Here is a 26,903-nt window from a genome sequence, read left to right as displayed (position 1 = left end):
GGAATATATAAGAATGAAATGACAGTAAAATCAAGAAACTTTTAGAGGAAAATAAAATAAACCTACATGAAAAATTATAAAAAAAGCTGGTCCATGGTGATAAAAGAAAAAAAAATACGTGTATATAGACAGTGCAATAGACTTATTAGGATCGCTAGCTCCTAGTTCTCTGGTAGAAAAGGGTAATACTTAATCTTTGTGTAACTACACAAGCACATAGTAAATGATTAGGTTTTTTTATGACACTAAAAGAAAAAAAGTAGCTGGATTAACAAACTGCATATTGAACTTTACCATTTTCTTTAGAATATCACTCAGAACTTACAGTTTTTCTGAGCCTTGGAGCATTATTTTCTACACCATTGCTATCATCTGATTTCCTGTTTTGAAAACAAAAGGGAAAAACCACAAGATGTTTACATTGCATAAAATAAAGTCAGGATACTATTTATATCATGGCTAATAGGTTAAAGTATAAGATGTCAACAATTAAATTCCTTCTTCTAAAAATGTTTTACTCTAAGTATGTGGGTCATTATGAAAGTTTTGAGATACATAAAAATCAAGAAATGTAAAATCTGTGTGGATGGAAACAAATGAAGCCCTCTTAGCAACACTGATAAGCCCAGCAAGTTGAAATTTGCATCAATGAATCAGAAAGGACCCTGTGAACTGTGTTTCTTGGAAATAAAATAATGGACCAGCACACATAGTCTGTCTCAAAACTTTCATAGTGACCTACATAATTGATTTTATTTTTGTTCCATTGCTTGGAGAGGAGCTGTTGCCACAGATATTAGGGTGACAAAGGCTTGTTTATTTTATGCACAGGGAAAATTGCTTCTTCCCAAGGATGAGTGGTAGACTGTACATATTACCATAACTATATGTTGTTTTGAAACATGCAAGGTAATAGTCAAATAGGAGCTCAGCCAACATGTGTGATTTTGGTTCTGTAAATTGATAAGTTTATTACATCGAATTAGAGGTTAAACATGATTCTCCACCCAATCAATATTCTTTAGAGCAAGATTACATATATAGACATCAGATTCCTGGGAATGACTAAAACTAGCAATGACTATACATAATGAATGTCCTTCAAGTGTCTTAGGGGCATACTTAGGGTCTTTAAGTCATTACCACTAGATAATAAATTGAACCACCCCATCAATTATGTCAGAATTGGGTTGGGAGGGTATGGGTCCCTATAGGTAGGATTATGTAGATTAAATAATTGAGTAGATCTTCACTGAACTCCCTTGAAGTCATCAACTTGTTTTGATGTTATATGTTTACTGCTATTTTTCAATTCATTTTCACTAAATGACTCATATATATTCATATATAAACTTATATATAAACATTCCTTATAATATAGTTTATATTTAACATACTAAAATATTTTTTACCAAAAACAATTGATCTCCTAACTAAAACTTCTTCTTCTTATTTTTTTGAGGCAGAGTCTCACTATGTTGCCCTCAGTAGAGTGATGTGACATCACAGCTCACAGCAACTTTCAACTCTTGGGCTTAAGCAATTCTCTTGCCTCAGCCTCCCAAGTAGCTAGGACTACAAGCACTTGCCACAATGCCCTGCTATTTTTTTTGTTTAGCAGTCCCAGGCCAGGTTTGAACCCACCAGCCCCAGTGCATGTGGCCAGCACCCTAACCACTGAGCTATGGGCACAAAGCCCTAACTAAAAATTCTAAAAGGGACATTCATATGGGGTTGCCCTGAATGGGTTCAAGTACCCTTGGTATATTTATTTATTTATTTATTTGAGACAGAATTTCATTTTGTTGCCCTGGGTAGAGTGCTGTGTTGTCACAGCTCACAGCAACTTCAAACTCTTAGGCTCAAGTTATTCTCTTGCTTCCGTACCCTGAGTAGCTGGGACTACAGGTACTTGCCACAACATCTGTCTATGTTTAGAGATGGGGTCTTGTTCCTGCTCAGTCTGGTCTTGAACTCCTGAACTCAAGCAATCCACCCACCTCGGCCTCCCAGAGTGCTAGGATTACAGGTATGAGCCACTGTGCCCAGCCTTCCCTTGATATTTTTAATAAATCTAAAAATATTGAAACAACCTAACGATGAAAAAAATTAAACACTTTCAGTGATTTCTGTGGCTCAAAAAGGATGGGGAAAATGATGTACATTATCCCAATTTTCAAAGAAAAGAAGGAAAGTCCATTTTTATACTACAGATTGAAAAGGTTTGACATTGCTCCTAAGACACTCCAAAAGAAAAAAAAAATTAAAGAATACAGTAGGCCAAATAAGTGAAAATTCAATTATTCAGAAGTGATTATGCACTGTACATGGTGTTGGCACCATCCTTTCAGAGAGTGTCTTCAACCAACCACATGCAACCTCCAACTGTGATCTCGGAGGAATGGTTAGAGACACCCAGGGCAGGCTAAGCAGGAAGAATGCAAGAATGCAGGTAAGGTTGTAACTATTTTCAAATATGTAAATGTCTGCCAAGTTACAGGGGACCACTAAAATGGAAACGGAAAGATTAAAAGCGCAAACCAACATAAGTATAATGTCCACATGCTCCAGGAAGAGAATGGACTGCCTTGGGTGCCCACCCTTTTCCCCATCTGGGGTTATGAGATTCCTGATGTAATTTTTCTGTGCTCCTAATTTGGAAGTTCATGTCTTGCTGGTGAACTGTTAATATGTGTACTCAGTAAACACGACTATGTGAATAATGTCCACAGATATGTGAATGACAACTGTCAGCCCCTCTCCTGCCATCCATGGCTATAGGACTCACACCTCAGATCGCCCATTGGCTGAAACTCCAACTGTGCTAGTAACAGTTGGTCAGGCCTCCCATTTCTTCAGTTTCTTTCAGCAACGTTAATCTGGCCTCATTTGCATGGTCTCCAGCGCTTAGCCATGTTGCTCAGACTTTAATCTCAGTCTAAGGCACTTTTGGTCACCAGTCTCTATGGCAACTCCTGCCTTCCCCAAAACAAATGACATCCCTTGTCATTTTATTCCCAGCCCTCCTCATGCTCAACTCTAAACATAGGGGTTTGTAAGAGGACTTGTAGCACACTTGGTGTTCTCTCACAAATAATGACTAACAGAATTCTAGGCCAGTGATTTTCAACATGATGGAGAATCAGAGCAACTAATAGATGTTTTCAAGAAATACAGATGGCCCCAACCCCACTCCCAGAGGTTCTTCTGATCTAAGAGATTCAGCAAGGGTAGAGCAACTGTATTTTTAAAGAACCTATGTCTGAAGTTGAGAATCTCTCGTTAAATAAATAATGCTTCCTTATGGGTCATTACACACTTTCTGTGCATCAAAGCTTGTGCTAAGCATTTGTGCATGTACAACAATATCCATTCAACCCAACACCTTTATGTGGTAAGAACTATTATCAGATCCACTTTGTAGAGGAGAAAATGGAAGCACAGAGACGTATAAGCACTGGAGATGGATTCTGAGGCAGGCAGGTAGACCAGGATACCACTCTTTACCACATGGACGTGTACATAAAACAATAGACAAAAACAATAACTCTTGTGATTTTTCTTTCCTAACTGCAAACATTTCATCCAATTTCATATTCATTTGTATTGTACTCAAGTGAAAAATAATTTGTAAATAATAATACTTACAGTTGTTCAATTTGTTCAAATTCTTTCCCACTGTCTGCATAACAAAAGAAGAACATGCCTATTAAGTTTGGTTTATTATTTTATGGAACATATTTGTTCAATCAAACCTCCCCCTGAATAAGAAGTCACTGTGCTGTTTGTTCTTTCTATAATGAAGAGTCATTATAGAGCTGCCTTTGACAGGAACACCTCTCTCCCCACTTCTTCTTTATCTGGACTCTAGATCTGTCTGGCATTAGGGAGCAAGCATAGTATAGTTACCTCGTATGTTTGAAAATATGATTTAGTTAGTTTGTCATTATTTAAGTTGTTAAAATTTAGTAAAAAATCAGGGAAGAATTCAAGATGTAAAATCCATTTCCTCAAAGGACCATTGTTTTCTTACCCCATAACCCATCAAGCACAAGCTATAAACTACAAAATACAAAAATAAGACACTGAAGCACAATCTGTCTTATGAGAGCTCCGGAATGTTTGACAAAATATTTTCTAAATGAATTATATAAGTAAAAGAATAATTATCTTTGAGACCTTTTGTATACTTTTCTCATAGACCAGTGCCCAAATCACGTATCACCCAATTTGTACTTAAGTACAAATAAGCACCTACAAAAAGGGGAAAATGGTATTTTTTTAGTACTAAACGTTTTTTTTAGGAATTGAAACAAGAAGACCACTGATGTAGATTCCTTGCTCACTGTCACCACCCTTACCAACATAAGTACTGCCCCAAATATGAAAAATGGATTTTTCTCAAAATCCCTAAAGTCACTGAAATGCAGTGAGTTGTAACACTTATTATAATAGGTACTTATCATAATTAAGTAACAACATTATAAAGAAATCCTACCTGAGTGCTGTTGTTTCTTTTGGGTGTACTTTTCACAAAGCAGAATAATGGCCACTAAAAGAACGACCTCAGCAACTATTGCAAGAAATGGTTTGAGGGGCACCAAATAGCTGAGCACCACAAGTTCAATGTGTTCTTCGCTCTCGCCTAGCTGGAACAGCGCATGGCACCGGTAGGATCCCCCATCTTCCTCCAGAAGCTGTGTTATCTTGAGCCTCGTCTCATTAGCATATGTCCCATTCACCACACGCTTATTCTGCTGACTGCCAACAGGAACCTACGGTCAGGAGACATTAAATCCATTTCTGTCAGACTGCATAAAAGTCACATGTTCTATATGATATAGTTTTGAGCAAAAGCTGTAAGTAGTGCCAAGAAAACTGATTACTAGAAAAAGGCATATTTAAAAATTATAGGAAGTCATATATAATGCAGCTTAAGCCTTATCAGAGTTTGATCCCCAGGTAGTAAAGGAAAAAAGTATACTTTGCTGTAAGGATTTAGCACTGAATGTTGAAAACCACAAAAATCTGACTAGGCCATCATGGGTTAATACTATATAAGAATTTAAACCAGGAAGGAAGCTCCCTCTCTACATTGTGTGAAGAAACAGAAAGAAGGTGGCCTTCTGCAACCAGGGAGACAGCCCTCACCAGAACTCATCCAGAATGAGACCTGCAGTGAACACTAGAACATGATCAGTGCCCTAGAGCCAAATGTAGCTGAATTCAACTGAGTCAAACCAATCTTGAGAAGTCTGGATATTCCTGTGCCATGACATGCGATCAACAGAAATACTCTGGCAATATGAATAATCAGAGTAGATCAACTCCCCCAATGAACAATGGGGAAGACACACCACAAGATCCCATGCAAAAACAAATAGCTGAGATGTCAGAAATCGAATTCCGAATCTGGATAGCAAATAAGATCGATCTAGAATTCCAAGCAGTAACCCAGAAGATATCTCAAGAATTCAACAAATTCAAAGACCAAATGACCAAAGATTCAGACATATTGAGACAAGAAGTTGCAGCCCTCAAAGATCTGAGTAACACAGTAGAATCCCTCAGTAACAGAATGGAGCAAGCAGAAGAAAGGATTTCTGACTATGAAGACAAAGCTTTCGAACACTCCCAAACTCTCAAAGAGGAAGAGAAATGGACGGCAAAAACATATCACTCTCTCAGAGAGTTCTGGGATAATCTGAAGAAAGCTAATATTCGTCTTATAGGGATCCCTGAAAGCGATGAAGTGGCTTCACAAGGCACAGAGTCTCTTCTCCATGAGATTATGAAAGAGAACTTTCCAGACATGCCAAGATTTCTGAAATTCAGATAGCAGCAGACAGTTTCAGAACTCCAACACGACTCAACTCGAAGAAGACATCCCCAGGCACATCATAATCAATTAAACTAAAGTTAATATGAAGGAGAAAATTCTGAAAGCAGCCAGATGAAAGAAAACCATCAACTACAATGGGAAGAATATTAGAATAACTGCAGATCTCTCTGCTGAAAAATTGCAAGCTAGAAGAGGATGGTCATCAACTTTTAATGTCCTAAAACAAAATAACTTTCACACAGGATCCTGTACCCAGCTAAACTGAGTTTCATTTATAACAGAGAAAAGAAATACTTTAATGACATTCACATGTTGAAGAAATGTGCCATAACTAAACCAGCTATCCAGGATATTCTCAGACCTATCCTCCACCACAAAAGTAAACCCACCCAGAAAATTTTGATCAAATTCCATCTTCCACAGTCACAAAAGGATTAAAAATGTTCACCAGACTCTCGAAAGGCTTATTAATATTCTCAATTAATGTGAATGGTTTAAATTGTCCTCTAAAGAGGCACAGGTTGGCTGACTGGATACAAAAACTCAAGCCAGATATCTCCTGCATACAAGAATCTCATCTTACATTAAAACACAAATATAGACTCAAGGTGAAGGGATGGTCATCTATACTCCAGGCAAATGGAAAGCAGAAAAAAGCAAGCGTTGCAATCCTATTCGCAGATGCAATAGGCTTTAAACCCACCAAAATAAGGAAGAATAACGATGGACACTTCATATTTGTTAAAAGTAATACTCAATATGATGAGATTTCAATTATTAATATTTATGCAACCAACCAGAATGCACCTCAATTGATAAGAAAAACTCTTAACAGACATGAGCAACTTGATTTCCTCCAGTTCCACAGTAGTTGGAGATTTTAACACCCCTTTAGCAGGGCTGGATAGATCCTCCAGAAAGAAGCTAAGCAAAGAAATTTTAGATTTAACATTAACCATTCAACATCTGGACTTAACAGATATCTACAGAACATTTCATCCCAACAAAACTGAATACACATTCTTCTCATCACCCACGAACATACTCCAAAATCAACCACCATCCTAGGCCACAAATCTAACCTCATCAAATTTAAAAAATTAGAAATTATTCCTTGCATCTTCTCAGACCATCATGAAATAAAAGTTGAACTCAATAACAACAGGAATCTGCATACCCACACAAAAGCATGGAAGCTAAATAACCTTAGGCTGAAGGATAGACAGGTTATAGACGAGATTAAGAAGGAAATCACCAAATTTTTGAACAAAACAGCAATGAATACAAGAACTATGAGAACCTCTGGGATACTGCAAAGGCAGTCCCAAGAGGGAAATTTATAGCACTGCAAGCCTTCCTCAAGAAAACGGAAAGAGAGGAAGTTAATAACTTAATGGGAAATCTCAAGCAACTGGAGAAGAAAGAACATTCCAACCCCAAACCCACCAGAAGAAAAGAAATAACCAAAATGAGAGCAGAATTAAATGAAACTGAAAAAAAAAAGAATTATACAACAGATCAATAAATCCAAAAGTTGGTTTTTTGAAAAGATCAATAAAATAGATAAACCTTTGACCAACCTAACCAGGAAAAAAGAGTAAAATCTCTAATTTCATCAATCAGAAATGGTAAAGATGAAATAACAACAGACCCCTCAGAAATTCAAAAAATCCTTAACGAATATTACAAGAAACTTTATTCTCAGAAATATGAAAATCTGGGCGGCTCCTGTGGCTCAGCAGGGCGCCGGCCCCATATACCGAGGGTGGCGGATTCAAACCCAGCCCTGGCCAAACTGCAACAAAAAAATAGCCGGGCATTGTGGTGGGCGCATGTAGTCTCAGCTACTCAGGAGGCTGAGGCAGGAGAATCACCTAAGGCCAGGAGTTGGAGGTTGCTGTGAGCTGTGTGACGCCACGGCACTCTACTGAGGGCAATAAAGTGAAATTCTGTCTCTACAAAAAAAAAAAAAAAAGAAAGAAAGAAATATGAAAATCTGAAGGAAATCGACCAATACATGGATGTACACCCCTACAAAGACTTAGCCAGAATGAAGTGGAAATGTTGAACAGGCCTATATCAAGTTCTGAAATAGCATCAACTATACAAAATCTCCCTAAAAAGAAAAGCCCAGGACCAGATGGCTTTACGACAGAATTCTACCGACTACTACCTATATTACTAAACCTCTTCCAAAATATAGAAAAAGAAGGAATACCACAGAAACATTCTACGAAGCAAACAACCTTGATCCGTAAACCAGGGAAAGACCCAACAAGAAAAGAAAATTATAAACCACTATCACTAATGAGTATTGACACAAAAATACTCAATAAGATCCTAACAAACAGAATCCAACAACACATCAAAAAAATTATACACCATAACCAAGTGGGATTGACCCCAGGGTCTCAAGGCTGATTCAATATACGTAAATCTATAAATGTAATTCAGCACATAAACAAACTAAGAAATAAAGACCATATGATTCTCTCAATCGATGCAGAAAAAGCTTTTGACAATATCCAGCATCCCTTCATGAACAGAACACTTAAGAAAATTGGTATAGAAGAGACATTTCTTAAACTGATAGAGGCCATCTAAGCAAACCCACAGCCAATATTGTATTGAATGAAGTTAAATTGAAATAATTTCCACTTAGATAAGGAACCAGGGAAGGTTGCCCATTATCTCCATTGCTGTTTAACATTGTAATGGAAGTTTTAGCCATTGCAATTAGGGAATTAAAGGTGATCAAGGGTATCCACATAGGGTCAGAAGAGAGCAAACTTTCACTCTTCGCAGATGAGTTGATTCTATATCCGGAAAACACTAGGGATTCTACTACAAAACTTTTAGAAGTGATCAAGGAATACAGCAATGTCTCAGGCTACAAAATCTATACCCATAAATCTGTAGCCTTTATATATACCAACAATAGCCATGCCGAAAAAACAGTCAAGGACTCCATTCCTTTCACAGTAGGAAGATGAAATATTTGGGAGTTTATGTAACAAAGGACATGAAAGATCTCTATAAAGAGAACTATGAAACGTTAAGAAAAGAAATAGCTGAAGATGTTAACAAATGGAAAAACATACCATGCTCATGGCTAGGAAGAATCAACATTGTTAAAATGTCTATACTACCCAAAGCAATATATAATTTTAATGCAATTCCTATTGAAGCTCCATTGTCATATTTTAAACATCTTGAAAAAATAATGCTTTGTTTTATATGGAGTCAGAAGAATACCTCGAATAGCCAAAACATTACTCAGCAATAAAAACAAAGCAGGAGGAATCAGGCTACCAGACCTGCGACTGTACTATAAATCTATAGTAATCAAAACAGCATGGTACTGGCACAAAAGCAGAGAAGTAGATGTCTGGAACAGAATAGAGAACCAAGAGATGAATCTAGCTACTTACCGTTATTTGATCTTTCACAAACCAATTAAAAACATTCACTGGGGAAAAGATACCCTATTTAACAAATAGTGCTGGGTGAACTGGCTGGTGATCTGTAAAAGACTGCAACTGGACCCACACCTTTCACCATTAACTAAGATAGACTCTCACTGGATAAAAGATTTAAACTTAAGACATGAAACTATAAAAATACTTGAAGAAAGTGCAGGGAAAACTCTTGAAGGAATCAGCCTGGGTGAATATTTTATGAGGAGGACTCCCCAGGCAATTGAAGCAGTATCAAAAATACATTACTGGGACCTGATCAAACTAAAAAGCTTCTGCACAGCCAAGAACATAGTAAGTAAAGCAAGCAGACAGCCCTCAGAATGGGAGAAAATACTTGTAGGCTATACCTCCCATAAAGGTTTAATAACCAGAATCCACAGAGAACACAAACATATTAGCAAGAAAAGAACAAGTGATGCCATCTCAGGGTGGGCAAAGGACTTGAAGAGAAACTTCTCTAAAGAAGACAGATGCATGATCTACAAACACATGAAAAAAAGGTCATCATCCTTAATCATCAGAGAAATGCAAATCAAAACTACTTTGAGATATCACCTAACCCCAGTAAGAGCAGCCCACATAACAAAATCCCAAAACCACAGATGTTGTGTGGATGTGGAGAAAAGGGCACAATTCTACACTGCTGGTGGGAATGCACACTAGTATGTTCCTTTTGGAAGGATGTTTGGGGAATATTTAGAGATCTAAAAATAGACCTGCCATTCGATCCTATAATTTCTTTACTAGGTATATACCCAGAAGACCAAAAATCACAATATAACAAAGACATCTGTACCAGAATGTTTATTGCAGCCCAATTCACAATTGCTAAGTCATGGAAGAAGCCCAAGTGCCCACTGACCCACGAATGGACTAGCAAATCGTGGTACATGTATACCATGGAATATTATGCAGCCTTGAAGAATGATGGAGACTTTACCTCTTTCATGTTTACATGGATGGAGCTAGAACATATTCTTCTTAGCAAAGTATCTCAAGAATGGAAGAAAAAGTATCCAATGTACTCAGCCCTACTATGAAGCTAAATTATAGCTTTCACATGAAGACTATAACCCAACTATAGCACAAGACTATGGGGAAAGGGCCAAGGAAGGGGAAGGGAGGGGGGAGGTTTTGGTGGAGAGAGGGTAATGGGTGGGGCCACATCTATGGTGCATCTTAGAATGGGTACAGGCGATTGCACTAATGTACACAGCTATGATTTAACAATAAAAAAAAAATAAAAAGAATATGGGGAAAGGGCCAAGGGAGGGGAAAGGGCCAAGGGAGGGAAGGGGGGGGAGGTTAGGGTGCAGGGAGGGTAATGGGTGGGGCCACACCTATGGTGCATCTTAGAATGGTACAGGCGAAACCTACTAAATGCAGAATATAAATGTCTATATACAATAACTAAGAAAAAGCCATGAAGGCTACGTTGAACAGTTTGATGAGAATATTTCAGATTGTATATAAAACCAGCACATTGTACCCCTTGATTGCACTAATGTACACAGCTATGATTTAACAATAAAAAAAGCAGATATCCAAAAATAAATAAATAAATAAATAAATAAAAAGAATGAAAACCAGAAAAAGTCCAGTCATCTGGACTTTTTGAACTGGTTTCACGTTGTAGCTCTGCCTAGTTCCTCAGCCAAGTACCGCCTCCTCCACAAGCACAGGCACACACTGGAACAACTCCCAGCCCTGAAGCTACTATTTCTGATCATTCCTACAAAGGAAGATCACTCGCCTAAACATGGGAGTTCCCCAGGCTTGAACTGAAGTTGAAATTTTCAGGCCTTTGGAGTTAATGTAGAAGAAATGGTAGGAACCCCTGTGGGCCTGGGATCCAAGGTGGGCCACACCCCTTCTGTTCTTTCACATAGGAAATTATCTCTCTCAGGCAAGCTGGCATCTGTGACTTGCTGGAGTTTCCTCCAGGCTCACAAGCACTGCACTAAGCTATGCTGAGACTGTTTTATTTAATCTATTTAAATTAAATTTTAATCCCAGGCCGTTTGGTGCCTTCCCTGCTCTATCACTCAACTGTTCTGTGCAATAAATGCTAATTTGCATACAAATATTCTCAGGGGTTATCTGAGGAAGAAATGTCTATGAGTTTATTATTTGTCAAAAAATTACATGGACCCGGCTCCATGTGCACTGTCTGGGATGCTTATTACAAATGCACCCTCTCTGAATCAGAGCTGATAAATCAAAGTGCTGCATTTTTAATAAGTTCTCAGGTGATTTTAATGATGCACATGGTTGATCTACATTTTGGAAAAAAGAAAACCACTTGATCTAAGGTTGGACCTGTTCTCAAAGCTTAATATAATTAGATTTAGGCTACTGTTTTTCACATATTGCTATATCATATTTGCATAAATAAAATAAGTTCTGTATTTCAAATACCAGTCTATATTTATTTTTAAAAATTTACATGTTTTAAAAAAAATTTATATAAACACATGATTGCTTTTCCTGATCAACAATAAGACAAGCAGACATATTAATAGTTTAATATACTTACGGGATTTAGTTAGAGCTATTTTATTGAAACAAACCTATGTTACCACAGATAAGTCACTCCCTGAGTCCCTTACCTGTTGTCTTTCAAGAGTCTATCATAGAACTGATTTTGTCTAAGAAGGAATTTCATGTTTCATGGTAAGATCTGCATGCACTACCTCGTTTTCCTTCTAAAACTGTAGCTTGCCTTTAACGGGATTTTGATTCCAATTGCTCACTGGCAGCAGGCCAAGAAGAAGGTGTCGCCTAAAGCACAATGTCCTAAACTTTCCTGTCATTAAAGGATATTTGGAAAGAAGAAAGGAAACCAGAAGTGATTTATTGAATACTCATGTTTTTCTTACTGTCTGCGCTATAAATAGCCATTTCTCTTAGAAAAATAGGAATTAAAATCAAATGACTTTCCTTAGATATCTCGAAGTCAAATAAAAAAAAAAAAGGCCAATGGTATTTACTGATCGAACCCAGGATTTCAGTTACCAATTTTTCATTTTTTTTTTCTAAAATGGTATATTAATATTTCAGGAGAGAGAAGTCAGAAAAGGTGATTGGCTTTTTAAATAGTTATTTTCATGAAATAAGAAAAAAATTATTTTTGATGAGGTTATTGGCCAACTAAACTGGCCAACTAAAAATGAATTGTAACTTCTTTTCAAATATTTTTTTTAAATGTGAAATCTATAAAACAAAGTACCAGCTAAAGAAACATGAAGAGTAACTCCAGAAGTATAATGCAACATGCTGAAAACATCAAATGACAACTCCACTTATCACTGTTCTGTCTTTATAAACACATACCAACGAAAGAGATAAAAGAAGTATAAATCGTCCCAGAGATTCTGAGTCTCTTACAGTCTTGTTATTTATAAAATGAATGGGTTTTTGTTTTCTTCAAATCAAAGATATATGATCTTACCTGCACACTCCCATTACTGCTGTACCAGGTCCAATTTAAAGGAAAACAATCTTCACATTTACATGTCAAGACAGTAGAATCCCCCACGTAAGAGATCAATGGCTTATTTTTTCCATGAAGTTCAGGTACTAAGAATAATTTAGAGAGATAAATGTTACTGAAGCAGTTGAAGAAAAGGGACTGTATTAAATTTGAAGCAGTTTTCTCCTTTAATTTTTCATTAATACATGATTTTATGTAGTTTCAGTTATATATAAAATGAAACTAATTTACAGTAGTTAGGGTGTAATCAGTAGTGGTAGTAATAATAGTGGTTAGATAGCTCCAATATCATTGTCTCCAATGTAGAAATGAAAGAAGGCCTTCTGTTGAGCCTAATAACAAAAGTGTTATGATAAATCACTACGTGTTTTAGACAAGAAAGATGCTGCAGCTTTTCCAGACTCTTCTGTCTTCTCACCTACTAAGATACCTGCGAGTAATTACTCCCTTCAAAGTTTTAGACTTGGATAGTCTTTGAGTGAGAAGACAAAAATTCCATGATAAGAAATCTTCAGTTGATACAGATTTATGAAAAGCCAGCAAAGGGTTGGAGAAGGTAGAACATGAGAAAGTAATAAAAGAAAATTAACAGAAAGAGAACAGTGTCAGAAAGAAAATGAGATTAAAAAACACTTTCATGTGGTTTTTTAAAAATAAAACCCTGATATTCATTATAATAAATTTCTTAGTCAAGAAAGTTTAAAGCAAACACCAATAGTAACAATTTGAATAAGCACTGGATTTAGAAAAATTAAGTTTTAAGGATGGAAATAACTTGGTAAAGGAAATTAAAACGTTAGAACATAAGCAACATTAAGACGAAGCCAATTCAAAAAGGGTGCATAGTGAAATCAGTTCCTTCTGATTGATCTTGAAGGATATATTATAGAATGCACACTTACACTGGAGATATAGAAAAACAAAGATTACTTTTGTTTTCTTTTTATCAATTCTAACAAACTTTGTCTTTTTTTGTTACTTTTGTTTATTCAGTTTGCTAGCTGTGAAAGAATGAATGAAATTATGTCTAAACTTTTAATACTATGTTGACAAATTTTATAGATTAATATTCACTTGTTAATATTAGATTTCATATTTGAGGTGGTTAGGGTTAGGAATAGAAAGATCAATTTTAATAGCTAAAGTTAGGCTTGTAGATTAAATACATTTTCCAAGTGCTCCTGAGTTTCTACCAATCAAGGTATTTGCTGGGTATGTGAATTGTAACGATGAGGAAGAGGAAAATAATTTGGTAATAACTGAAAGTGAATGTATGATTTTTATAACCACCAAAAAAGGGGTTAAAACTGAGTTGAAGAACAGGGTTTCTGTCCTGAGTCGATTAGTATTACAGTGGTGAGTGATGCGAATTTTCTCTTTTTCCTTATGGTTTTAAATAGGCCTGAATTGTTGGATCCAATACAATTTATATGTCTTTCTCCCCTTCATCAGGAGTGCTGAATGAGGCACCACTAATCATAAAGAGATGCAAACAGGGGAAAGGAATGTCACCCATGAAGGCAAAAATGGTGCAGGTAAACATAAGAGGGGACAGAGCAATCCATAAGGCAGTGGTTCCCCATGTTTTGAAGAAAATGAATGTTCTACAATTTCACGCAAACCAAAGATGTGAACTACCAATCAGGACTTGTAATCCCCCCACAACCAGATTATGAACAGCTAGTAAGGGACTACTAGGATGCTCCTCAGGGAGGCGACAGGTGAGGTGGGTGTGCGTGACTGAGTTCAGTAGCTGATCAGTCACCCCTGCCCAGAGAAACTGGTGAGCCGACTTCACCAAAGACACTGCGAGCTCTCCCTCGGGGTGCTACGCTTTCTCTCCCCTGGCCACCATCAGGCTGAGGGACTCTGAAGAATGCGTGGTCAATACATGTCCATGTCAAAGGCCAAAACATGAGTGTCTGAGGGAGTCAAGACCATGTGACAATTATGAGACAAAAATTTGGGTCCAGGAAATATTTGACTTAGAATTACAGTTTTGCTATCATGTGTAGAACACAAATGTCCCAGTGCTATAATTGAGTAAATGAGACGAAAGCTATGCTGATTAGTATGATGTAAGCACTCCAATTTGTACAAATAATCAACACACTGAAATGGGCATAAATGTATTTATGATCTATGTACAAAAGACTTAATAAAAAAAGGAAAAAAAGAATTACAGTTTGGGTGTTACTAGTTTTGAGGGCAGGGGCTTGTCCTACCCATCCTACAATATTGTTGCATATAATTAAATAAGATAGCATAACAGAAAAAGTGGTTGGCACCTGGTAAACACCACAAAATTCGAACTTTTGTTGTGATGACTCATTGGGATTGCTTTTTTATTTATTTATTTATTTATTTATTTATTTATTAAGCAGATTCTTACTTTGTTGCCCTCGGTAGAGTGCCATGGCCTCACATCTCACAATAACCTCAAACTCTTGGGTTCAAGTGATTCTTTTGCCTCAACCCTCAGCTGGGACTATAGGCACCCGCCACAATGCCTGGCTATTTTTTGTTTGTTTGTTTGTTTGTTTGTTTAGCAGGGTTGGAACCTACCAGGCCCAACCCCAACCACTGAGCTACAGGCACTGAGCTGGGATTGCTTTTCTTAATTAAGCTTTCTTACAATTTGTAATGCCCATAGCCTTTCTCCACAGTGATCATTAGCCAGCTTAACGGGATGGATCGTCTTCTTGGGGAAGAATGATTTCTAGAACACCTGGCCATATGATGCAGAAAAGAAACAAGACCTAGAAAAAAAGAAGAACTGGACATTCATCTGAAAACATCTCATAACCACAGGACTGTGTGCAATACATCCAAGAACAAGGAAAGGGCTCTAAATTCAGCCCTTGGTGGACTGCCTCGTCCATCTGAGAAAAGATATTAAAAGAGTAAAATGATGAAAAAGAGGAAATGAATTCAGAAGAGACAGGGCCCAACAGAAAAATGAAGAAACAGTAGCTTTGAGATGCTGGTGATGGTACCAATCCAGTTTTTCGAATACCATGTGGTAAAAGACTTTCAGTGAAACTCTAAAACAAATGTTACTGTTTTACCCACACATTCATTCTAATGCCCGGCTAAAGCTGTAGAATGAGAATATGTTTGTATAAGCATTATAACTTAAGTATAAATCTGAACAATTTTAATCAGGGTGCCTAATTATTGCTTCTTCCCTGTAAGAATAAAAGAAATTGGTTAAAAAGTTTAAAAAATATATGTTCCCAGACCTATGTAGTATATGAAGGACAAAGAATACATGAAATAACTTGACATAGTATTTTAAAACCTCAAAAGAAAAGGGAAACAGCCTATCCATCACATATTGTTTTTATAAGAAAAGGCAGAATAAAGCAATAATACTTTGATGCAATGACCATGAGCTAAATTTTTAAATAAGTGGGTAACTGCAATCTCTTATTTATAAAAATTCCTCTTTGTAATAAAAATAAATAATAAAAGTACAGAGATTGTCTCTCATAGAGGTGTTCTGCCCTGAGTAGGTCAAGCTACTCTTGCTGGTGTTGTTCAATTTTCTCCGTCCCCCACTTCTTCAGAGCTCATCTGTAGACCCAGACAGCCCCATAATTGGGGAAAATAACCAGTGTAAGAAAATTGGCAGTGACTCTTGGATCCAAGAGAACAGACCATCCATTAGTCCTCATATTAACTTAATAAGTAACTTAACCTCATTTTTTTAATGATAAGACAGGATTTTATTAGATAGAACAAGATAGAAGGAAGAAAACACACCAGAGCCTCTGGCGAGGGAGGAGACACAACTGGGAAAAACCCCTTAAGTTCTTGAGAAACAGGAAAATGTTTAAATGACAAAAGTTGAAAGCCTTGATTAGGTCAAACCACACAACCTTTTATTCTGCATTGTTTTTCTGAGAGCAGAACCAGTTTCTTCACCAGATATGAGAGGCTGTGGCAATGATGGATACTGGTCTGTGGACTGAGGTTTCTGTTGATCTATATATAAATCTTTCCTCTCATTCAACCTTCCTAATTTCCAGCCCTAGAGAGGAGGATTTTTCTGGATTGGTCATATTCCATGGTATTGATTAGAACTTTTTCCCCTAAAATTGGGAATTTGGAGGCAGAAGGACCACAGCCCCACACTCAGTATTATTGTATTTTCTAGTTCAGGAGGGTGTGTCTAGAGTAGTTAGGGCCACACTGAATTTGGGTTGTGAAGGAACAGGCTAGTCTGCTTTGTGTTGAGATAAGACCCAGCTGAGAGAAAGGCAGCCAGCCAACCATGGGCCAAGCCTTCCAAGGATTTCTACAGCAAGATTTGTCCCAAGGCTGGTCAACAGGAAAGTGGTTTCCCCTATTTGTGCATATTCCCGTGTCTTAGACTTTGCTGTGAGGGGGAGTGACTGGACCACGTGACAATTAAGTTATTCTTGAATATTCTGACAAAGCACTATCAAACACAGTGTTTTCCAACATTTTTTATCTCACGGCACTCTTGAACCTATATCAACTTCTATGGCATACTTAAATTATGTTGATCCAAAAAAAAAAAAAAGTTAAAAAAATGAATATGCTTATTGTGCCTTGAACTTCTTTGGAAAATAATTCAATTAATAATCTCTAAAAATTTTCACAGCACACCTAAGATCCCTTCAGGACACACTGGTTGAAAATCTATCAGCTCAATACATTTTCTAAGCATACATCTTTCCAAAAATACCAAACAGCTGGTGTGGTTTTATTAATTGGTGAAATATGAGACTGTAGAAGCATTTGAGGGATAAAATCAGCCCTGTTTTAGAAGCGTTAACTAAAGACCTGCAGATAAAGCCGGGCTGGGGGGCTGGCAAAACAGGGATTCTTTTCTGAAGCCCCAAGCTTCCTTCCAGAGCTCAGCTGGAGTGGAGCCCAGCCTGCTGAGTTCCACGTGGAGACACAGAACTCCTATCAGCGCAGCTCTGGGACAGTGCAACGACGTCTCAGGCCAGGCTCGCCTTAACACAAACACGGCTTTGAAGTGCAGGCGCCGTGTTGGGCACCAGTGAAGGGCACAGTTTCTGCCTTCCCAGGTTGTTTATCTCCCAGATACCCCATTTCTCAATCTCAGCATGCTTCTTTCTGGCAATTCGATCATGCTGTAGCAGGAAAATTTGTGTTGAAATAAGATCAAAATATTGAAATTTACCTCTCGGTGAAGAATAAAAAGTGGAAGAATGACAATGCGTGGGAGGAAACCACAATAGAAAATATGCCGTTTTTCAGAAAGTCTCTGTGAGGCACATGCTTGGAAAGCAAAACGACAGCTGGAAGGGGTTTTGCAACAAAATCTTAGGTGTTCTCTGAGATTTGGGGAGGAACACGATTATGCTATTAAACCACTCCAATTAATGTTAAGATCAGGCTGTAGAACTGCAGATGACTGACAATGACCAAGGGATGACACAGGGAAGCTGTGACCAGAATTCTGCTTTCTTTGCATCTCTTCTGTTTTCTTGACTGTCCCCCTAGATTAATGGCTAAAGCAACATAAACCCTTCCTCTTCTCTGCTATGTACTGCTGATAACCATATCCTCAAAGACTGCTTACTGAGTTTCACCAAAAGGATACAGGACTTACAGCTGGTTCTATGATTCTACTTTTGCATACTTTTGGATACTTTCAGGGAAGATGTATTGCTGAGCCATGACAGATTCCATAGCATTTTGTACCATCAAATCTCACCATGACCTCCAAGAGTTCTTGTTCTTTGCCAATTAAATGTCTGCATACTTTCTACTAAGAGAGTTTAATGTTTGTGCGTATTATGTGAATATTCAGAGTAGTTTTCAGCAGCTACTCAGAATACTTGAAAGTGTTACCACCAGCACAGAGCAGTGGCGACCTTCCAGGGTGCACTTGTGCCATCTCCCCTGTCCTGGTGTCAGAAGCTAAACACGCAATGGCAGCAGGGCGTTGTTTTGTTTTGTTTTTGCCTTGTACTAACCAGTGATGTTGAGACTCTTTTACCATCTTCTAGAAATACCTCACCTGGCTCCCATAAAGACAGAAGCAGGGACTTTGCTGAAGAATCATTCTGAAGGTTCAGACTCATGCACTATAGTTGACTCATGTAGTCAATGGCAGAAAAAAAGTTTTGGCTCAATTTAAAATAGGGGACAAAACAGACTTTCCATCTACATTTAATTGTAATGCTAAAAAGATAATTGCTCTCTTTAGGGAAAAAACCATAAACACACCTGATGTAGAGAAAGAATATCATATGAGGGCGGTGCCTGTGGCTCAGTCGGTAAGGCGCCGGCCCCATACACCGAGGGTGGCGGGTTCAAACCCGGCCCCGGCCAAACTGCAACCAAAAAATAGCCGGGCGTTGTGGCGGGCGCCTGTAGTCACAGCTACTCGGGAGGCTGAGGCAAGAGAATCGCTTAAGCCCAGGAGTTGGAGGTTGCTGTGAGCTGTGTGAGGCCACAGCACTCTACCAAGGGCCATAAAGTGAGACTCTGTCTCTACAAAAATAAATAAATAAATAAAAATAAATTAAAAAAATAAAAATAAAAAAAAGAATATCATATGAAATCACCATTCTATAAGCCTTAAAGAGCTAATTAAGTAACTATAACACGAATTACTCTGTAAATGTCTTTAAATTCTACTGAACTAAAATTATTTCTCCAAGCAGTGTTCAGTTCAGATGAATTACAGAGAACTGTTTTACCAAGAAAGAGCTAGAAGGAACCACCTTATTAATTTTATAAATATCTTTAGATTATAGTATATACTTAAAAATCATAATAGTGTTAAATGAGCAGTCAAGACAAAATAGCCAAAGTGCTTTAAGCAAACTGGAAACAAAATAGTCAATATTCAATGACTCTTTGCATTCAGTAAAGACTTGGTTTAAAACTTAAGCCCTGTGTTAGTGTTCCTGGCCCCAGCTAGCATCATCTCAGTTATCTCAATATTGCTGAGGAATTAAGAGTCCTTCCCTAAGAACATTTGCCATCAAATGTACTGGTATGTTGAAAAGTAAAATGTGTTTGTTTGTTTGTTTGCAGTTTCTGGCTGGGGCTGGGTTTGAACCCTCCACCTCCGGCATATAGGACCGGTGCCTTCTCCTTTGAGCCACAGGCGCCACCCTAAAATGTGTTTGTTAACCTTCACATTATAGACAAGAATGATTACTTCCATATTATAAAATAAGTAACTTATTACAAGACACCTAATCAGAAAAACGTAATATATTTAATATTTAAACTTTAAGCAGGCATGACTAGCACATATTACCAGATAACAATGCTATTCTGAAGGAAAAATAAAGAAAAAAAGAACAACTCAGTATTGAAACTCCTGGGAGCAGTTTAAGTCGCAAGCTTTGATGAGCATCTCCTTGGGACCTATAGGTTTTCTTTCCATACTTTTAAAAGACTTAATAAAATATGATTATGGGGGTTTTGAATACCTGGGTGTTTAATACTCTTTGCTCATTTGGAAGAAAGAGAGAACAAAAAGAAAGAAAAGAAAAGAGAAAAAGAGGAAGGAAAAGAAGAATGAAGGAGAGAAGAAAGGAGGGAAGGAAAGAAGGAAAAAATGGGGCAAAGATAAGGAAACAAGAGAATAAGAGAATAGGACAGGAAGGGAAGGCAAAAAAGAAGAAAAAGGAATGAAATGCAGAGGGAGAAGGAAACAGAAAGGAAATGTACACAGTGTATCCTCTCCTTCACTGGGTTCAATTAGACAAATAGAGGAAGGAAAGTTAAGAAAGAATATACGTGATCAAAACAATCGAAGAATGGTACTAGTTATCCGCCTTTGGAGAGACAAAATGTATAAATACAAGGATTTGTTATCTGTACCAACTTGGAGTAATTCCAAAACCATGCAAAGGAAGTGAGTGTGTGAGAGACTGCAGTGAGGATGTAAGACTGAACCACCTTAGCCCAGGCAGGGATGGAGCAGGGCTTCCTGCTACTGGTGGGGCCTTGGGGATGGCGTCTATTCTCAATCAGACAGGAGAGCTTGCAGGAAGAGTAGAGAACAATTTCCATGTTCCCTGCCCAATTAACGCAAAACAAAGCCCAAAGTAGTTCATATGATAACAAATTCCATTTCCCAAATACCAGTGCAGATACCATAGTTCACTAATTCACCACAAAATATTTTTTCATGAAAACAATTGTCCAACTCAAACAACTAACTTTTATTATGAGATTGAGACCTTTGACATTTCAGTTTAATGACAATAACAGTAAAATACTTTGGTTTGTTTGTTCCCATGGTAGAGAGCTGTGGATGACATTCTGAGGTTTGTATATATTTTTAAATGTCCTTTCTTGTAGAGATAAAAAGAGGGCAATCCTCTGTGCATCTCCAGATTTATTTTTAAATTTTATGAATCTCTAAAATTCCATCTCCTGAAGCCACTGATACAGAACATCAAAATAAATTCTCACACAATGGGAGCATAACAATTTAGAAATTTGGAGGACTGTTTTCTTATATATATATATATATATATATATATATATACACACACACTTTTATTTTACTTTACTTTACTTTATTTTACTTTATTTTTTTGAGACAGAGTCTTAAGCTGTCACCCTGGGTAGAGTGCCATGGCGTCACAGCTCATAGCAACCTCCAACTCTTGGGCTTAAGCGATTCTCTTGCCTCAGCCTCCCAAGAAGCTGGGACTACAGGTGCCCACCACAACACCCAGCTAATTTTTTGTTGTCGTTGCAGTTGTCATTGTTGTTTTAGCTGGCCTGGGCCGGGTTCAAACCTGCCAGCCTTGGTGTATGTGGCCACACCCTACCCACTGAGCTACGGGCACCACCCTAGAGGACTATTTTCAAAGCTTTGGAGAATATCCTCCTAAGCAAAGTATCACAAGAATGAAAAAATAAGTGTCACTCAGTACTAATATGAAATTATTACATTAACAAATACATGCTCAGATTAAAAAAAAACTAAATTAAATTCAAATGGGGGGGTCAGGAAGAGGGTTGGGTATGTTCCCACCCAGCGGGTATGTTGCACAGGTGCACAGCACACTCCTGGGTGAAAGGCACAGCTGCACTGCAGACCTCAACCTTACAGAACTAAGGTAGGTAACCTAATCATGTCTACCCTCATATTAACCTAAAATTAAAAAAAAAGCTTCAAATTTTAGAGAATAAATAAATAAATTCAAGAGACTGATATGATGTATAAATAATGTGGTAGGGTGGCCTTTTGAACTAAAACCTGTGCTTTAAATTGGGGAGTGGAAGGAATCAGGAGGGAGCTAGACTGCGAGATGCAAGACCATTATGAAGGCCGCCTCTTGTGATTCAGTGGAAAAGATTTTCCTTCAGTTGTTTTATGCTTATTATTGTAATGATAATTTAAAAATAGGGTGAGACTTAGAAATCTAAGAACAAAATGCCAAAGATATTAATTATTCCCCAAGTTATTAATACTGACCTTTGAAATTAAATGTTCCCCTTAGTACTTTTTCTTCTTGAAAGAGACAAGAATAACTTCCCATTTGTTTGCTATTACTGATGGTTAACCTAAAGATAATACAAGGTATTAATAACAGCTTAGTTCTCAAAAACCTTCTCAATGAAAAGACATAACCATTAATCAAAATGCAAAAATAGAAATCCAGTAAATATGCAAATTTAAATATTAGCATAACATGCAGATGACTGCAAAGGAAAGAATGTTTAGTCAACAAAAATATTTTGAATGGAGCTCATTTTTCCTAACAACAGAGGTTTCAATGTTTTATACTCACATGTATTGGGTGTATAGGATGTTTCCTGTTGCACTGGTGGAATAATTATTAACAAGTACTTCATCACCTTTTTTCCAAGTCACATTCACTGAATTCAGATCTCCAGATGTTGTCAACCGGCACATGAGTTTTATAGTAGAAGGCCTGTCTAAAGTGATATTTTTTTCTATTGGCATAGTGGAATATTCTATTAGCACAAAGAAGACAAAATGTGAAAGTTACATTTGGGTGAAATTCAATATGTAATACATTTTAAGTTATTAACAACAGCATTCTACCAACAGTTTCTTTTTTTTTTATTAGAGTCAGAGTTTCACTTTGTCGCCCTCAGTAGAGTGCAGTGGCATCACAGCTCACAGCAACCTCCAGCTCTTGGGCTTAGGCAATTCTCTTGCCCCAGCCTCCCAAGTAACTGGGACTACAGGGGCTCACCACAACGCCCAGCTATTTTTTTGTTGTTGTTGCAGTTTGGCCAGGGCCAGGTTATGAACCCACCACCCTCGGTATATGGGGCCGGCGCCCTACCCACTGAGCCACAGGTGCCACGTACCCACAGTTTCTTAATATAGCATTCATTTGTCTAAGGAATTATTTCTCTGTCAACATATGGTTCCCTTTCTTATTCTCTTTCCTAGCCACACCTGAAGACAAGTTCTGATTTAACAGCAGCAGAATCACAAAAGCCCAGGGCTGTGGTATTTATCTCTTTAAAATCTCTATAGCTGAAAAGGATACAGAATACAACCAAGAGCACACTGTAAAGCGTGTGGAAACAGCACGACTGTAAAAACGAACACACGGGTGGAGTGGGAATGAGGTGACGCCTTCACTCTTTTCAGTAACCATGTTGTTGGCAGTTACTCCAAGAACATTTTGTGTGTAATGTGGATTTGAGTGATACACTGTATTTTACCATTCCCGGTCTTGAGAATCTGTAGGGGCTAGATACATAGATTTAAGACACAATTTAAATAAACATCCTGTGGTTCTGAATTTTAACTGAACTTAAAATAATAGTGTGAATTCATGAGGTGTTTATCTTAGAAGAATACGTACACACACACACACACACCCCACTATATGCACCGTAGAAGCTCTGTAAATTGACCTCCCAAGGGACTGTAACAAACTGATCAACAACAGAGGTGGTCACCATAAGGGACCAGGCCTACTGTACTGACACATCCATGTGCGCATGTCTGTGAAGATTAGGTCAATTTAAGGAAACGGCCAATGTAGGGAGGCGATCAGCTATTCAGGTTCTACTGTGTAGGAGTGTGTGCGTGTACACACACACACACACACACATATACACGTGACACAGAAAATGCTAAAAAATCGTATATACATTGTAAGAAAAGAAAAAATTGCAATTACCCAATAACAAAAAACGAATACAGGTCGTGTTGAGCACCGCTTGTGACTGCAGAAGACTAACATGACTTGAGTAATTTCACACAGTTTTTACCTTTTGTAAACTGTTTTCTCCTTTCCTTTTTTTTTGGGGGGGGATGCTTTGTATTTTGAAGGGGTTCAAAATATGCTACTGTGACATAAATATTCTGATCAGAAGCCATTTGAGTTTCTGAAGCCTCTTCTCTGACTAAAAGGAGAACTTCCCAAAAGAACTAAAAAAAAAAAAAAAGCCTCAATTGTCTTAAATGTCCGTCCCAGAAACAAGGAAGTCTTCACACCACACCTCAATAGACACTGTCACAAAACTATCAGCTCTCCCATCTATTCTCCAAAGCGCTCATTTATCTTTCCAAAAAGTGATTTGTTTTTACCTAAGTGGACTTTCTCGCCCTCCTATTACTCTATTAAGATCATATATAACCCCCAAATTCTAACTGCTCCTTTGAGCCACATTTTTTTCTAGAAACTCCTATACACATAGTATTAAATGTGTTTTTTCTTGCCAATCTGTCCTTTGTCAGTTTAATTCCCTGAACTAAAGATAGTAGAGGAAAAGTTTTTTCTACCTGACAGTTTGGTCAGGAGGATGAGATGGTTGGGACTCCCTGTGCCACACCCAGAGTCAGAGCCTGCACCTGAAATTTAAGCTGTCAAGTGTGAGCTTCCCTCACCATCTCCCAGATTTCTGCTCAGGAGTCAGTCATGTGAAAGCAGCAAGAGCCTCTCATCTTTTCTTTCTTCTGTTTAATCCTCAGACTCTCAACAACTACCTCTGACAACACACCACTACACCCACACAAACACACAAACATGCCCCACTTATAAAGGATATATAGAGCCGATTTTAATTAAACCGTGGGAAATAGGTCAGGTTCAGTGGCTTATACCCATAAGCATTTGGGATGCTGAGGCAGGCAGACTGCTTGTGGCCCGGAGTTTAAAACCAGCCTGAGCAACAGCGAATCCTCATGTCTACAAACAAACAAACAAACTAACAAAAAAACTAGCTAGGCCTGTTGGCACACACATTTAGCCCCAGCTACTCTGGAAGCTGAGGCAGGAGGATCACGGGACCTAAGAGTTGGAGGCTGCAATAAGCTATAAGCTATTATGACACACACTCTATCCTGGGCAATGAAGAGTCTGTTTCAAAAAAAAAAAAAAAATTATAGGAGCTTTATGCAGAGCACTGAGAACCAGGAAATAAAGGAAAAATATCAAGCAGGTACCTTGCTTGCCCCATACTAACTATACTACTGGCTAACAAAATAGTAGAGAAAGAAAACTTTCTCTTCATAGCATTCCAGCAAATAAATAAAAAGGAAAGCATAGAATATGCTATAAAGATGTTGTAGCCTTAGTGGATCATGATTCTAGGCATTTTGCATCAACTGCAAACTGTGCCTCCTGAGCAGTGGTTCTCAACCTTCCTAATGCCTCCTAATGCTGCAGCCCTTTAATACAGCTCCTCATATTGTGGTGACCCCCAGCCATAAAATTATTTTCATTGCTACTTCATAACTGTAATTTTGCTACTGTTATGAATCATAATGTAAATATCTGATATGTGGGTTGTATTTTCTCTGTTACAAAGGGGTCACAACCACCCACAGGTTGAGAACCACTGCTCTTGAGGAAGAGTACCCCACAACCTAGGAAGTAACCTTGTCAGATAGGGAGAGAGGGTGCCTTTAAACTGGTTAACTCTCTAGATCCAGTTTTCAGTTTATAGAATGTACAGAGAATGGAATAACACGTTAAACCGTCTCATGAACATCATCAGCAAAATCCAGATTGTGGGAAAACTCTACAAGGTGACTGATCTGTTTTTTTCAACCAATAAATTTAAAAAGAGGGAGAGTGCTTACCAATCTAATGGGCACAAAATAAGGGTACACAGCACAGCCCCTGGGTGAAGGGCTCAACTACCACTTGAACTTCACCTTAGAAATGCAAACAACGTAACCTAATGATTTGTACCCTAACATTACTCTGAAATATAAATAGAGACAAAGAGAAATAACTATATTAAGAAAACCTGAAGATTATCAAGATACTTTTAAAAATGGCTATAAAGTAAATTCAAAACTAAACTCTAGTATTTAGGGATGTACACCTGGGTAATAAAATATAGAAAAGCAGGGAATTGAGAATAAGAATCAGAATAGCGGTAGTTACTCTCAAAAGGAAGGGAAGGGGCTATATGTGGGAGAGGGTGCTATATTTTTTTTATTAAATCATAGCTGTGTACATTAATGCAATTATGGGGCACCATGCACTGGTTTTATATACAATTCGAAATATTTTCATCAAACTGGTTAACATAGCCTTCATGGCATTTTCTTAGTTATTGTGTTCAGACATTCATATTCTACATTTAGTAAGTTTCACATGTACCCTTGTAAGATGTACCTTATGTGTGTTCCCACCAATGACCCTCCGTCCACCCATCCTCCCCCCTCCCCACTCCTCCCTTTCCCCATATTCTTAGGCTATAATTGGGTTATAGCTTTCATATGAAAGCTATAAATTAGTTTCATAGTAGGGCTGAGTACATTGGATACTTTTCTTCCATTCTTGAGATACTTTACTAAGAAGAATATGTTCCAGCTCCATCCATGTAACATGAAAGAGGTAAAGTCTCCATCTTTCTTTAAGGCTGCGTAATATTCCATGATGTACACATACCACAATTTATTAATCCATTCATGGGTCCATGGGCACTTGGGCTTCTTCCATGATTTAGCAATTATGAATTGGGCTGCAATAAACATTCTGGTACAAATATCTTTGTTATAATGTAGAGGGCGCTACATTATATAAGAAAACTTCCCAAGCTCTTCTACTACTCAATAATGGTATGGTATGTTTAAAAGAAAAGAAAGAACATGAAGGAAATA

At 37.8% G+C, this 26,903-nt stretch overlaps 1 protein-coding gene across 1 annotated transcript in view; it reads right to left on the bottom strand.

The window, feature by feature from the left end:
- The window catches only part of EMB (embigin), a 77,389-nt gene that overhangs the window by 5,921 nt on the left and 44,565 nt on the right, over positions 1 to 26,903 (bottom strand). Inside the window, exons 3-8 of the mRNA XM_053590947.1 lie at positions 22,588 to 22,774; positions 22,272 to 22,360; positions 12,773 to 12,900; positions 4,499 to 4,775; positions 3,649 to 3,682; positions 326 to 380 (exon numbers count right to left, since the gene is read on the bottom strand). Coding sequence (XP_053446922.1) covers positions 326 to 380; positions 3,649 to 3,682; positions 4,499 to 4,775; positions 12,773 to 12,900; positions 22,272 to 22,360; positions 22,588 to 22,774 — 770 coding nt within the window. The remainder of the gene's footprint in view (positions 1 to 325; positions 381 to 3,648; positions 3,683 to 4,498; positions 4,776 to 12,772; positions 12,901 to 22,271; positions 22,361 to 22,587; positions 22,775 to 26,903) is intronic.

The sequence above is a fragment of the Nycticebus coucang genome, chromosome 1 (assembly GCF_027406575.1).
Source record: "Nycticebus coucang isolate mNycCou1 chromosome 1, mNycCou1.pri, whole genome shotgun sequence".
Taxonomy (NCBI): Eukaryota; Metazoa; Chordata; class Mammalia; order Primates; family Lorisidae; genus Nycticebus; species Nycticebus coucang.
Note: the sequence above shows the minus strand (reverse complement) of the source record. Positions and strands in the feature narration are given on the sequence as shown.